We start from the raw sequence: 16013 nt of genomic DNA, 5'->3' as shown, positions 1-16013 counted from the left end.
TCCCTAGTAAATGATTTCTAATATAAAGTATCAGAAATTAGGCAAACGTAAGGTTCCAGATGCTTTCCTGCTTTTAGTGTTTCCTTTGGATCACTTTCTCTGAACATACAGAGATATCCTGATGAATGCCTGGATCATAGCAATTGTCATATGGGATGGCAGTTGTTCCTTTACGTTCTCTCCTATTCGGCCACAAGATCCTTGAAAGCAGAGAAATTGTCTTATCCATCTCTTTATCCCTGACATATTAGGTGTCCTCAATATACAATAAACTAATATATACAATAATATACAATAAACTAATACATACATGGATAATTTGAAGAGAGATGCCAAATGTTGAGAGGTTCTTGCTGTATTGTTAAGAAAATATCCCCCATTTAAAAAGATCTTCATTTATTCTACCACAAGAAAATGCTTTGTATTTTGAATTTCTAGAATTCTAATGATTTCGTTAGCATTAAAAAAATCAAGAAACTTACATTGGATCCTCCATAGCAATGATAATTAATAGAGAAGAGCTACCTCACCTAATAGATGTATTAGGTTGAATGGGAAAAAAATCTGTTCTATGTTTTATACCTGAATATGAAACTACATCTTTACAGCTCTAAAAGGACCAATACAATCACTCAATGATCTAACAGTAAAGTCAAAAATAATGATAAATGGTTGTTTTATTACCTGAATATTGATCTAGCACTAGGCTTGGGGTAGTAGGTTTTGTAATCACCAGTCTTAACCTCAGGTAGTAAAAATTTGTTCTTCTTACATAATTAGACACTGGAGTATGTGTATTGTCTTGGGAAGCATTTTATTCTTTAAACCAAATTAGAGACTAAGACCTGAGGCTGAGGATCTGTATTTCAATTGTTAAAAGTAATTGCTTTTAAATCCTTTCTTCCAGCTGTAATTTCTCTTCCCTTACAACATACAGCAGACATTTTAAAATTTGGGTAACAATTGTAATTTAATGCTACTAATATTTGACAGGTACCATTTAAAGTACTTTATATGTTTGAATTCATGCAATCTTCACAACACCTTTTTGATGAAGGTACTATTATTACTGCCATCTTACAGATGAGGAATCTGAGATTACATGAGATTACATGATTTGTACAAGGTTATACAGTAAGATTCCATGATTTGTATAAGGTTATACGGCTTGTTACCTGGATTACAAACTCAAGAAATCTGGCTTCCCAATTCATGTTTGTGATTATTGTACATACTACCTCTTCCTAGGAGCTTATACTATGGACCAATGGGTTTCCAAAGACATTGAGAAATAACAAAATAAAAGAATTAGAATATTTCTCTTTATAGATTGTTAATGCTACCCTACAATTTCTATAATGTGTGATATTGCATATATTCTTGATGTCCTCTAACAAAACTAAGACCTTAATATACTTAGATTAAATAGTGCTTTCCCTATTAGTGGGATTGTTATATTCATACAGAGAAAGCATATAGATGTTCACATAACCTGGCAAAGGAAAGACATAGTGCATACAAAACAAGCATTAAGGGGAAAAAGTCTATTGCAATAATGTCAGGCAAAAGTGACATAACTAAAACTTCTATATGAGGGATCTTCAAAAGTCACGGAACATGTATATTATGAAAAAATTGTGAATGGATTTCAATTTGTTGCACCAAAATAAGCTCATACTCACTGAAAACATGTCTGAAAAAGATCTAGTTTGAAACGCCAAGAAGGATAAGATATCAGTTTGAAAAGAACCCCTATCAGAGCAACATGAATTTTGCTCAAATTGAAGCAAGAACATCCATCAAATTTATGATGAAACTTTGGTAGAAGAATGGCAAAATCATTGATACTTTACAGAAGGTTTATAAAGAGAAGAAATCCGAAGTTTACAAATGGATGATTCATTTTAAGAAGGGAAAAGATGATGTTGAAGATGAAGCCCACAACATCAGACCATCTACATCAATTTGCAAGGAAAACATTTGTTTTGTTCATACCCTAATTGAAGAGGACTGACTACTAACAACACAAACAATAGCCAACAACATAGACCTCTCCCTTGGTTCCGCTTACACAATTATGACTGAAACATTGAAGTTTTGCAAACTTTCCATTCAATGGGTGCCAAAGTGACTGTGGCCAGATTGACTGCAGACAAGAGTAGAGCTTTCAATGGAATTTTTTAAACAAGTAGGCCATCAAAGTCCTGAAGCATTTCTTCAAAGAACTGTAACAAGTGATGAAACATGGTTTTATCAGTATGATCCTGAAAACAAAGCACAATTAAAACAATGGCTACCAAGATGGGAAAGTGGTCCTGGTAAAGCAAAGGTGGACTGGTTAAGAGCAAAGGTCATGACAACATCATCTTGGGATGCTCAAAGCATTTTGCTTGTTCACTTTCTGGAGGGCCAAAGAACAGTAATATCTGCTTATTATGAGAATGTTTTGAGAAAGTTAGCCAAAGTGTTAGCAGAAAAATGCCCAGGAAAGCTTTGCTAGAGAATCTTTCTCCACCATAACAAGGCTCATCTCTCTCACCCAAACAAAGGCAATTTTGTGAGAGTGTCAATGAGAAATCATTAGACATCCATTTCACAGTCCTAATTTGGCTCGTTCTGACTTAGTTTTGTTTTCTACTCTTAAGAAATCTTTCAAAGGTATCCATTTTTCTTCAGTTGATAATGTAAAAAATTTTGCAATGACATGGTTAAATTCCCAGGAGCATCAGTTCTTTAGGAATGGACCAAACAGCTTTTATCATTGCATACAAAATTATCTTGAACTTGATAGAGCTTATGTTGAGAAATAAAGTTTATGTTTTTTATGTTTATCTTTTAATCCCATTTTTTTCCATGAACTTTTAGAAGTCCCCTTGTATTTGAGTTATAGCATAAGAAAAGCAAATTTTTGATTTTGAGATCTAAATTGACATATAATCTTAACATTATACACACAGAAATGACTGAATTAAAGACCATCAGTGTTTCTAAATTAATTATAGTTTCATAATGTTTATTAAAATAAGGTATCAATTTTATCATTAAACCATTTTACTTAAACATTATGAAAGTTCATATTTTCTATTATGTTTATTCAATTTATTTAACAAATGTTTTTAGTATTTGCCTTGTGCCTGATACATTTTATTTGACCTATTAATTATCCAGAAAAGGAATTTCTCATCTAATTTCAGAGATTAGAACACTATAGCGTATCACAAGTTTCTCTTCCCTCTGAGCTTGTCTCCTACGTACACATCTTTATACACACTTAGATGCACACTTAGATGCACATTATGAGCCCTTCTTCAAAGTTAAAACTTTCCAGTGCTGCTGAAGGCCTTAGTTATTTAAGTTTCCCTTTTGAAAAGGCTTGGTGGATGTAAAAGAGATGTTGAAGTTAAGCTGTTAATGTGGGACATTAATAACTTCTATTTTATTTTCTAACATATTAATGCTGTGATTAAATTAATTAAAGTAGGTAGGATTGTGTTATGTGTTTTACTGGAAAATGCATCAAAAAGATGAACAATATATATAAATAAAATGCTATATAACTGCCAAAGAAAGCCACTTTATTACTAAATACGTAAATGAAAAAATATAACTGCTTTTGGATTGCTTGACCAACACAATCACCTGGGAAGGTAAGTGAACCAATAGTAAATAGAGAGAGTGTGAGAGAGAGCTAAATTGCCCTGCCTCACTGCCCAAGCTCAGTGTCCATGCTAAAGAGCTTCTGCTTAGATTGTAAATTGCTGTCCTCTCTGTGATTTTTTTTTTTTAACATGGCGTGGAAAGAATGTGGAACTGAGGATAGATGGCTAAGGACATTGTGATTCTTAGGGTCATCCCATATGAGATACCTTATACCCCGCTCCCTCTCCCTACTGTGCTGCATTGACCTCTGGAATCTTGGGAAGGTGAAGAGTTGTGGTGGAGGAAGAAACAGAGCCTGTTGAGTTTGGTTGGCTGGGGGATTTGGAATGAGGAATGAGCAGTTCTTAAAGTTTTTTGTAGTCCCATAGAGTAGGCATTTTCTAGGACTTGCTACACTTGGCCATTCTTAGTCATGTTGGAACATACATTTGAGCAGTGAAGTCTTAGCAATCTCTTCCTCTATTTCTGAACAGGACTGAAAAGACCACTAGCCTTCAAGGTCAGACAAAGAATAATGTGGCCAAGGCCAAGGCCAAAGCTGAGGTTCAGTCCAGGCTCTGTCTCCCTATATTCATTAATTAAGCTGCTAGATTTATTGACCAACACCACAACTAATGCATCACAGATCTATTGAGAGAGTATCTGCTCTCTGCTATTTGTATTGTTCTACAGGCTGGAGTTTAAAAATAAATAATAAAAGGAATTTTTCTTAATTATGTCTTGGGCCAACCATCTAAAAATTACTAGAACCAATATTATCTATGGAATAGCCACTAGTCTGAAGCTTAAATATTGAGAAACATAACACCATCAAATAATTTTCCTTCATGTACATCAAATTCAACTGGAAGCTAGAAACTAAATGAGGTCTTAATGCAGAAGAGTTTCCAAAAGTTCATCACTCTATAGTACATTGTTTATAACAGATTGCTGACCATCCTTTTTATGAGGTTTTGCCATGAAGAAGACATTATTTATGTCCAAATCTTCACAGTTGGATGTTCTCCATGTTTTAATCAGTCAAATCTCAGTTGCTACAATACAAGCATTTTCAGATCATCACCCAAGGGATAAGTAACCTGTTAATTCTTCAGGGTGTATGCAACTGCCTTAAAAAAAAGATTTCAATGAATCATACAATAGCCTAAATGAGATGACTCTTTCCCAAAGACTAAATCTAATTTATTCATCATTTTTTAGAAAGCGTAATATTCTTTATTTCACAGATGGTTCAGTTGAGGCATGGGAGGATATTTAATTTGCATTGAACAGACACTGCTGCTGATGAGTTTATATATGACACTTTAGAACTCTGGAAAGCTGAGAACGGCAGTAGCTTACAGATTATGGGCCTCCCAACAACCCTGGAATAGGGACTTTCAGTAGAGTGTTACCTGGGCACTGTGTGTAGAAGATGCTCAGTAAATGAGAATTCCTCTCCACTGACTAGGTCAAGGTAAGGGTACTGAAAAAAAGTGGTCTCTATTTTGTAAGTGTGTGCATATGTCCCTCTATCTTTAAAAATGAGCAGAAATTCCAGTAAATATTTGTTGGTATTGTATTTAAACATTATAATAAACTGCTCTACCATTGTATGCACACCGTATAAAACATACATAAATGTGTGATACCAATAGAAAACAATCAGGAGAACCAGCCCCTTTCCAGGTAATCTGGTAGCATCTAAAGCCACCACAAAGTTTACTTCAGACAAGATGGGAGAGGGGGTGTTGGTAAATGGGAAAGAGAAAATTCGTTTACTAGGCCTGACTTTGCTTTAGAATTCTTGGCCATATTTTATAATTTGTATATGATTAAGGGGTCATAATTACTCTATCCTGACCACAATAGTTCAATCATTTTCAAATGAGGAAAATGATGCTTAGAGGAAATAAGTTAATTGCCAAAGATTACAAAGCTAATTGGCAGATCAAGTTAAAAAAAAAAGCTATATTCTTTTACAAAAGTAAAAAAAATATATATATCTATATCTAATAGTTTTTTTTACCATAGGCACAAAAAATTGTCTGTGGTATATGTGCCTTATCTAACTGAAACAACTTTCTATGAAAACTAAAATTGCAAGTTCTTTGCTTCACTGATGCCTTTGAAATTTCAAATCTCAAACAATCCATAGGTAGGTCCTAGATCATAAAATGAACATGAGCATAATTAAGAGATAAGGACTCATATAGACCTTGGATATTGATTTAATCTTCAACTGTTCAATAATCCACAAGGCCGAGCAATGTCTCTGATAGGGAATTTATGATCACTCTGCAAATAAAAATGTCTCCACAAGCTGATAAAAGACAGTTAAAGAAAAATTTATGTTCATATGATTAGTCTTGTTTTATTACATCCAATTAAAATTTATGGAAATTCTACTATTGACTAGAAAGTATGTCAGTGATGATTCTATATCGTTTCTATTACTTTTACCAAAAGTCACATCATAAGCATAATATTAATAAATATTTACTCAGTACATAAATAAATTGTAAGAGTACAAAACAGGTTATACCCTGGAATTTCATTTTAGCATTCTGTATTGAAGAACATTTGATATAAGATCCGTCTCTTTTGGACTCTATCCCTGAGGACTCAATTTCTGAAGCATGTCTAGGATTTCATTAAATGGCAGTTTACCTCTAAGCAAACCCATAGCACAGACTTTTGGTAAGAGCATTAAGTTATTAACAATATAGTCACATCTACTTCCATTGCTCTCACTCCCAAACATCATTCTTTTGTTAAATGTACTGATTCCATGTTTACCTTTTCCACAAATACATTGATTTTAATTACTTGTCTTTCCCCTTTTCTTTAATTTATTCCTAAGTGGTCTAAATACCAGTTTTACACAGACAGAAACCATCTTGTTAAAGCAAATAAGAAAGCAATTATCCTCCTCTATGTTGCTTGACAAACAACCAGATAGTAATGATTGGTTTAGTCCAGATAGTGCAATTGGTTCAGTCTAATTATTGATAAGAAAAACACCTCAACGTTACTTATGCCAAAATTAGCATTTCTATCCTTGGCATCCATATTTCAAAATCCACTTGACCATGAAAAGATTACTCCATTCGATAGTTAACTGTAAATAAATTTCTCAGCTAATTCATACCATAAAAGGCTACCATGATGCTCATAATTAGACATTTCACAGTTTAAATATCACCTTTTTTTCCTTTTGACCAAGATGGAAAATAGCACTACTTGAGTTTTAGACAAGTTTTTGGACTTCTCTGAGTCTTCGTTACTTAATTTTTAAAATAGAGTTTATATTTATTTCTCAGTTGCATTTAAAGGATCAGATGAGATAATGTATGAAAAATTTACATTGAAGTATAAGGGAAAATTCAAAGCTATTCTATAGCTGATGACATAAATTATATTCTTACTCCTTCCCTTGTTTATGCTTTCCTTTACTATCTGTTAGAGACCTCATGTCAAGGGAGTTAATTGTGAAATTACAGGTGGGCATGTAGGCAATGAGAAAAACCCTTTCTGATTTTCTAATCTTTAGCTATTACCATGCTTTTCAAAGAGCCTAACAACTTGGAACAGTGGAAGATCCATTCATAATTGTTTAATGTAAGGTGGTCATGAAATGTGTTTGGAAGTTAGCACAAACAGCTAGCCCAATTTGTTCACATGTAGAATTAGAATGACCTGTATTTTAAATGTTATAATCCAGAGGGAAACTTTCTAATATAAGGAATTCTAGAAATAGTAATAATTAGGAAAGAGCACTAGAACAGGAGTCAGGAGACCTAGGTTCTATTCCTGATCTGATATTAACCAGTGTGTCCTTAGGTAACTCGGGCATACTTGGCATGTCCAAAGGTTAACTCAGTTAACCTTTTCAAGGCAAAATTTTCTTAGGTGATTGAAGAAACAGTAAGGCCATATGTCATTGGATTATATAATTTTATTAGACTTATCTCTGTAATAAGACTTTTAAACTCTATAAGACATTTCCTCACCTTTTAAATACAAAGGTTGCTTGAGAAATAGCCTATGCTGTATACATATGCTGAGAGAAAATGTGTTTGCTATGAGTAACATTTGTAATACATTTCCAACATAAACAGCAATAATTGTGTCTCAAATAATCTTTAACAAGCCAGCTTAGACAACCAAAATGTTTAAAGGGGTCTCCATGGTTTGCTCATAGATTGGATCTCAATCACACACACACACACACACACACACACCCACTTCACTCCTACCTTCAATTTTCTAATGCTTTTTCTTCTAATCCTGCTTGGCTTGACCTCTCTCTGTTTCTATTATCTTTTTGAATTTCTTTCTTTCTATCATTTTAATCGACCTACATATTCTACTCTCCTATACTCTATTTAATTTCCAAGTCTTCCCTCTCACCCCCACCCATTGATCCTCATTAATCTTCATCAGAGACTCACGGATGCCATTTGTGCTTGCCCAAAGGGAGCTTGTTTTTAGGGGACACTGTGCCTTTCAGACATATCAAAAATTAAACCAGTTACTATTAAGTAGGAAAAAGCACTAACACAGCCAAGTTTTGTAGATGAATGTAGAGAAAAACTCTGATCCACAACTCTGACAGAGCCACAACCAGACATGTTTCAAAGACACACATCCAGATACCATGAAGCTAGCCAAGTCACAGCAGAGGCAGGGCTCTCCATTGCACTTCTTCACTAGGTTTAGCATTGTTGTTGGAAGCATGTGTGAGACAGTATGTTGTAGTCATAATGCAAGAGCAAGACGGACAGGCTCTGAAATCCTGACTCCCTCATTTCATTGCTATGCGACCCTGGTAAAAACAGTAGCTCTCTGAGCTACAATTTCTGATTCAAAAAATAAAGATAGCAATGCCTTTTCAATAGGATAGTTCTCCAGACTAAAAATAATGTATCTAGAGAGTCCATCATATAAAGAAGACTGGAAATGGACTATTCTTTTTTATTACTATGATTATTATCATTATTATTAAAATCTCCTTGAAATTGGCAGAAGCCAAGTATTTTTTCTTTCCTGATAAAGTAGAACAAATCACATTTTGAGTAACTTGGCCATGAAGAAACAGTAAGATAGTCGTGGTGTTTAGAAATAGAAAATAATTCCCTAATAGCAAGCGTTATGTTCAATACTCAGATTTGTAGAAATGTCCTCATTTAACTCTATCTCTAAAACTTAGGGCTCTAGTCTCTATTTATTTTATTTTGCATCAGAGTTTATGCATTGTGACTTTGAAAGAGAAGAGACTTGCCAACTCATCTCATTTGGCAGGGTTTGAAGTACTTCTTTGAGCAGACTCTACTTCTATACAATCTAAAGAAGAGAAAAAAAATCTACAGCTACTATTTTGGTATATGCAATGCAGAAATGTGATTTTATATTTCCTACTGATGCTGAAGTTTATGTAAAAGGGAATAAGCTAGCAATATTTCTTAGCAAGAAAATCAAGTGAGTTATGTAATTTTAACATAGATCATGAGATAGAACTGAAATCTTGTGAATTAATGTTTGCTACAATTAAAAACCTGTGGACGATTTCCAATGGGAAGAAAATAAAAATTGTATTAAGATTTTGTCAAGACACCACAATTTCAAAATGTGTTTCAAAATGTGTGTCTTTGCTCAAAGGCTTGTTGAACTTCCCCAGGTAGGATAGCAACAGAGTAGCAGCAATGGCTTCTACTCCTGAACAAACTGTTTAGTTACTGACCTTATAGTAATTAAGCTCCATTAACAAAATCCTGCAACATATCTACTGCTAAGTACACATTCAAAGTAATGAAAACTTTCTGAGTAGGCCCGGTGTGGTGGCTCACGCCTGGGATCCCAGCACTTTCGGAGGCTGAGGCAGGAGGATTGCTGGAGCCCAGGAGTTCGAGACCAGCTTGGGCAACATGATGAAATCCTGTCTCTACCAAAAATTATAAATACTGGCTGGGTGTGGTGGTGCATGCCTGTAGTCCCAGGTACTCAGGAGGCTGAAGTGGGAGAATCGTTTGAACCCAGGAGGCAGAGATTGCAGTGAGCTGAGATCATGCCACTGCACTCCAGCCTGGGTGACAGAGGAAGACCCTGCCACAAAAAGAAAAAAACAAAAGGAATGAAAACTTTCTGAGTAATCTTAATTTTTTGAGATTCAAATATTCTGAATTGGAATGCTTCAGATACTGTAATTTTATACTGAGTGGACAGAGAGATGATATTCTTACTCCATGTGTATTTGTACATACCTATGCACAGAAGTGTGTGCATACATATGTGTCTTTGTGTGTTTTCTCATATGAATAACAGGCAATTTCAAACTCTTTTCTGTATCGGTAACCCTGTCAAAATATATTTGCATATAGGTGAAGCATAACTCTTCTGCCTTCATAAAGTTAGCATCAGGTTTGTTATAAAAATGTTATGTCATATAGCAGAATGTTTAAGGAAAAAGAATCTCATTCCCATTTATTTCATGTTAAGAATTTATATCTTTTTAGGTTTAAAAAGGTAATTTGTCATTTGTTTACATTACATAATGAATTGCTTTTTGAGCAGGATGACTAATGAGAACAAATTTGTGAGCCTGAGCCCCAGATGGACCACTGTAATCCTTTGCATAAAGGAAGTGCACTAGTCCCAGACAACCAGCCTTATCGCATACAATATTGGGCTATGCCCAAAGGATTATAACTGATTCTACTATAAAGACACATGCACACATATGTTTATTGTGGCACTTTTCACAATAGCAAAGACTTGGAACCCACACAAATGCCCATCAGTGATATTCTGGATAAAGAAAATGTGGCATACATTCACCATGGAATACTATGCAGCCATAAAAGAGGATGAGTTCATGTGCTTTGCAGGGACATGGATGAAGCTGGAAACCAACATTCTCAGCAAACTAACACAAGAACAGAAAACCAAACATCACATGTTCTCATTCATAAGTGGGAGTTGAACAGTGAGAACACATGGACACAGGGAAGGGATCATCACACACCAGGGCCTGTGGGGGTTGGGGAGCTGGGGGAGGGATAGCATTAGGAGAAATATTTACTATGGGTGACAGGTTGATGGGTGCAGCAAACCACCATGGCACGTGTATACCTATGTGACAAAACTGCACGTTCTGCACATATACCCCAGGACTTAAAGTATAATAATTTAAAAAAAAGTTTGAAAACTCTTTTGCTAACTCTAGGTATACTGCTGGCTGCAGTTGCTACTGTAAGTGATACAGCCATCATTTGCAGGGTACTTGGGAACTTTAAGGGCATGATAAACCTTTTCTTTAGTGGAACATTCCTTTTTAACCTGCTTTTCTCTTTATCCTAATAAGATTTGGCTATGCTTATCTGAGAGTTCTTTTCACAACTTGACCTTTGTTTTCCCAGGCTGTACAGTGTAAAACTGAGTTATGAAACTTGCTCATAAAATGATGTGCAAAATTAAAAATCACCGTGTTTTTCAAATCGCCATCCAATATTACTGTCAACCATAAGCCATTTCATTAGCAAACAGCAGCATAAACCAAAAATGTAAGAAAAAATAATTCTATGCCTTAAACCAATGTGTGCTTTAACATCAGGTATGGCGGTGAACAAAGACAAGATTACTTGCTTTTAGTAGCTGAACACGAACACCTCAGCCTAATGCCCATAGGGGTATAATTAGAGATACCTTGACACTCTGCAAATGGGCTGCCAACATCTTTACTCCTTCCTTGCATCTATCCAGAGTTCTTGTTGAGGGGCACTAGCCACTAACTGATGAGCCCATGTGGGGAGTATGCACTGTCCACTAACTCTTTGTGCTTGGAGGCTCCCAGTGGAGGAGGTTGAGCTGAGGAAACCGATCTGTTGTCAGAGAAAACTGTATTACCTTTGTCAGTGTGCCCTTGCCTTACTACATCTTCCTTTTTTACCAGTGAGAAACCATAGAAAGTGACTTTGCCTATATGAATGTTCTTTCAACAAGTTGAGAGAGACTGTTATTGCAGTGGTGAAGAGCATGAGCTTTGAGTTAATACCCAGCCCTGCCTCTAACTTTGCTTTATAAAAATGGGCAAGTTGTTTAACTTTTATGAGTTTCAGTTTCTCTTCAAAACACAGATAATAATGGCTCTTTCTTAAAGAGAAACTTTGAAGATTGAATGACATGGTCATGTAAAGCATTTAGCTTATTGTTAGTACATATTAAGTACTTTATAAATGGTTGTCATTATTATTGTACAAACTTTAAATAGTACTTCACTCTCTCCATTTGTATCAATTAATACAGATCCATTTCAAGAAGCCTGTGGAGCCCAAACTGTTTCTAGAAACTGGGGAGAAGATGACTTCTTCTCAACAATGGGAACTCTCAAGCTGGACCTTGTCAGGACTTGATCTTTTAAGTCCAAACTATAAGTAAAATAATTTATTTCAGGTCAAGAACAGTTATAAGAAAGGAAAAGAACTAACATATCTTGATTGCCTACCATATCTCAGCCATGATCCTTTAACCGCATGATATATTCAATATTCTAAGACATAGGTATAATAATTTCTATTATGTATGAATACAGGTGTATTTATATTTATATTATGTAATTTATATTATATGTGAAGAAACTAAGGATGAGAGAAGTAATTTGGCCAGAACTATTCATGTAGTATCTGGCAAAGGCGGTGTTTGAACCAAGTCAATCTGTGTGCAAGGCCCAGGTTTTTCCCAGAGCATGCTGCCATTTTCCTGATATAACTCAGTCCATCTTGATTTTAGCCCCTTTCACAACTCAAGTGAAAGTTTTCCTTGCCTCATTTTCCCAATTAAAGTTTCTTTACATCTCATACCTATCATGAATTAGTGATGTCAAACTCCTAAACTCCTTGAAAAAAGGCAAAGTGTAAGTCGCTCCTGGTGTCACTGACTTGAGAACCAGGGACTGTTTTCTCCTGAGATCTGTTTTGTTAGAATCCTCTTGTTACTTAAATTATGGTTTGAGTAACAGAGAAGGCTAAAAATATGTGCTTTAGACTGATATGTGATGGAAAGAGATTCACTCATGTTTCACTTTTCCATCTTAATTTCTAAGGTCTTGGGAAACTGTGCTGGAAAGCAAAGTGTCATTACTCTAGAGCATTTTACTAACATGCAAATTCAAGCTATGTTTATTCATCCTACAAAAGAGATGTAAATTTAGTGCATTGTCACCACCTTCAAAATGAATCATTTCAAAGGAGCGTGGTAGTGCATCTGGTCAAACCCTTAAATAATTGTTATACTAATGCAGTCTCCCATTTTCTGGAGGCTCTTTAGTGGTTCATCATACATTTAATTTTTAGGAAGATAATTTGCAATCCAATTGTATGGATCTGTTTTTGAAGTCTGTTAACCCCAAGACACAGTGTCATCAATGCTCGTTTAAACTCCATGAATTGTCTTCAAGTAATTGTTCTATAGCTTGCCCTGCTAAGGAATTGATAGAGGATATCTGAATGGGCCAAAGTAAAAGTAATGAATCTGGGCTATTTCCACTCATGGAAAAGAAGTAACAATTGTCAGATGTCTGTTCCTAAACACACAATTCAAATGCATTATGAGGCACTTGTACTTTTAAAATTCTTGCTTAAGGGACATGTACTCCGGTTAAAGATGCCTCAAAAGTGCACACGGACATTCTGTAAAGGCACATCCTTAATTGTCTGGTTTGCATCCTCTTTCACGGGGGCATTTTCCTTGAAGCCATATAGCTGCAACCCCCATGTAGTCAGCTTCTAGCTGACCTCAGGTGTGTTGCTTCCTGGAGATGGAATTCAGACAAACTGATTTCTCCTAGACAAATGTCATTGATTCAGACACAAATGAAATCACTATAACACAAAACTACATGGATTAGCAATGCGACAAGTGGTCTGATAGATTGAACTTGAAGGCAGGTATCTCATCTTTCTATTCCTTCACCCTTTTCATTATGGAATCTTCTGCTACCTACATTTTCTTGAGAAAGCTCATTATCTTTCAACAAAAATTACCTAAATCGTGGTCAATCGTGGTCTCAAAAATCTCTTGTGAAAAGAGAAAGGATAATAAATGAATTCATTATTTTAAATACATAGGTCCTTTTTTTTTTTTGCTTCTTTTCTATGGGTCACGAATGAAGGGTCACCCATCATTTCTCTGAAACTTATGCAAGTCACATACATCTTTCTGAAAACTGAAATTATTTTAAAAAATTATGACACCTCTACAAAACTTCCAAATATATTGTTACCTATAAGAACAGACTGACAATGTCTCTTCTCCCAAGTTTCAAGGCAGTGACTATTCCTCATCACAGATAAGCCTTGCAATCATTGAATACAGAATCTACTGTTTGTACTTGGAAGGGCTAAACCTCCATATTTGGCTGAAAAGATGGCCAGAGAAGGTTATTTATGATTCAGCAACAGTCTTATAATTCTCTAGGCAACCCAGACTCTAACTACACAGAATATAGTTTTATGCCTAAAACCATCTGAGTTCCCTAAACATATGCAATATACCCCTTTTGTATCTGTAATTTAGTAAACGTCTTGCTTAAAAATGTCTTCCTAATGCAATGGAGCACAGTACATAGAACCATTGTATCTGCCAATCTTTATAACTCCTACCAATTGTTTCTCCCTCAAATACTGCATTTTGGCAAGTTAGAGGGTCATGATGGATACATCTGCATTTAATTGCTTATCTATAATACTGCTCAGCACAGTAAATACACAGATACAAATCATGTAAAATCAGATGATGTCATAGATTTGAAATATTATATATAGTTATGTATACACACATACATAATATGTATTTTTTTACTGTGGAAAGAGGCCAGTACACCGATGATTGATGTTTAGAGATGCAGATCCAATTTCAGAAGCATATGTGAGCACCATAATAATATAATAGGAGAAGGATTTGTGGGGGGGGGGGGGGGGGCAGGGGTAATAAAAGCAATCAACAATATTTGTACTATGTAAACACCTTCAACCCTCATATGCCCTAGGCATAGCTGTGTGCACACAGAGTTCCCGACACGTACTCGGCAGGTTGAAGACACAAATCCCGAAATATGGGCATCATGGCCCCTCTGGGGCACTAGCGGACGTTGTGCACACAGGCACTACAGGAGGGCCAAGGAACTAAAACCGCACTCACTCACACAGGTATCCCTTCCCCGTAGGCCACCCAGCAGCGACACCTCTAATGGTAATCACCCCGGGCTGACAGGTATTCACAGGCACATTCGGGGAGCTGCTGTGAAATCGAGGGGAAGAGGGGATGGTCGGGCATTTGGGGACAGCGGCGCGCGCCCTGGCACGATCTCTGCGCCTCCAACGCTGTCCAGGACCTGAATTCGCTCAGGAGATGCCCAGAGGATCTGCATTATGCCAAGGCGCTGGGCCAACTCACCTCCACGAAATAAAAGCAGGGCAGGAGGGTGACGCTGTCCTTGATCACTTTGCCCTTTGGCCTCTCCTTCGCCGACATCCCTGCCGCCTGCCCGGGTCTGCGTTCTCCCCCGGGCGAGGTGTGCACAGCGCAGCTGAGGCGAGCTGCCTCCTCCAGCCCCAAGCGTCCGGCGCCGCTGATGTCACATTCCCCGCGGCCACCGCTGGAGCCAGCGCGCTGCATGCAGCGCCCCCGCCTTCTCCCCGCCCCTTTTTGCAGCAACCCAGCGATTCTCTGAGCGTGCCAGTCCTCTTCCTCCCCTAGTCTGGCTCCTGCTCCCCGTTTTTCTGGTGAGAGACGATGTCCAGCTCCCTCCTCCAAGCTGTTGCTGCAATGGCTTCCCCTCCCTGTCACCCTCTCTCAGCTCTCTACCGCCCTTGGGAGGCTCCAAGGCTGCCGGAGCTTGACGTCAAGAATCCAAAAAGGGGGACGCACTCCTGGTTTCTGCAGTAGGGAGGTAGAGGAGCCTAGCCACCTAGTCCCCTTCTGGGAACCCTCCCAGGTCACTCTAGGAATGCTATTCAAGAATGCTAAGGATCAGAAGCTCTGCTCCAGCGCATTGACCCATAGCAAGAAAACCAACCCCTGTCTGCACGAAATGAGATCTTGGATCCCACACTAAAAGTAGGCCGAGGTAGGCACTCACTGAAAGCTGGTTACTAACCAGGAATGACAACTCCTACAGGGGATTCTACCTAGGAGACTCCTTGGCTCCCTTCCACACCGAAGCACCCACTAACAAACACTACCGGTTGCCTGGGAATGATGTGGGTTCCTTGCATCCAGAGAGGCAGATGTGTGAATGCGCAGGTAATAGGCATCCTCACTGAGCCCAGAGGCTACTGTATGTTCTAATCTCACTGTCACACTCCCAGAACAGTGTC

General features: G+C 37.2%; 1 protein-coding gene across 2 annotated transcripts in view; it reads right to left on the bottom strand.

Moving 5' to 3' along the window:
- PLPPR4 (phospholipid phosphatase related 4) overlaps nt 1-15496 on the bottom strand; it is a 45509-nt gene extending 30013 nt beyond the window's left edge. The window contains exon 1 of one of the 2 annotated variants that reach the window (XM_050778483.1): nt 15091-15496. In XM_050778483.1, the coding sequence (XP_050634440.1) occupies nt 15091-15312 (222 nt within the window). In that variant the 5' untranslated portion in view covers nt 15313-15496. Of the gene's footprint in view, nt 1-2071; nt 2297-15090 lie in introns of those variants that run through there. The other variant, XM_050778491.1, reaches the window with a different exon arrangement.
- Nucleotides 15497-16013: the final 517 nt, after the last annotated feature.

This window comes from Macaca thibetana, chromosome 1, assembly GCF_024542745.1.
Source record: "Macaca thibetana thibetana isolate TM-01 chromosome 1, ASM2454274v1, whole genome shotgun sequence".
Taxonomy (NCBI): domain Eukaryota; kingdom Metazoa; phylum Chordata; class Mammalia; order Primates; family Cercopithecidae; genus Macaca; species Macaca thibetana.
This window is presented reverse-complemented; position numbering and strand designations above follow the sequence as displayed.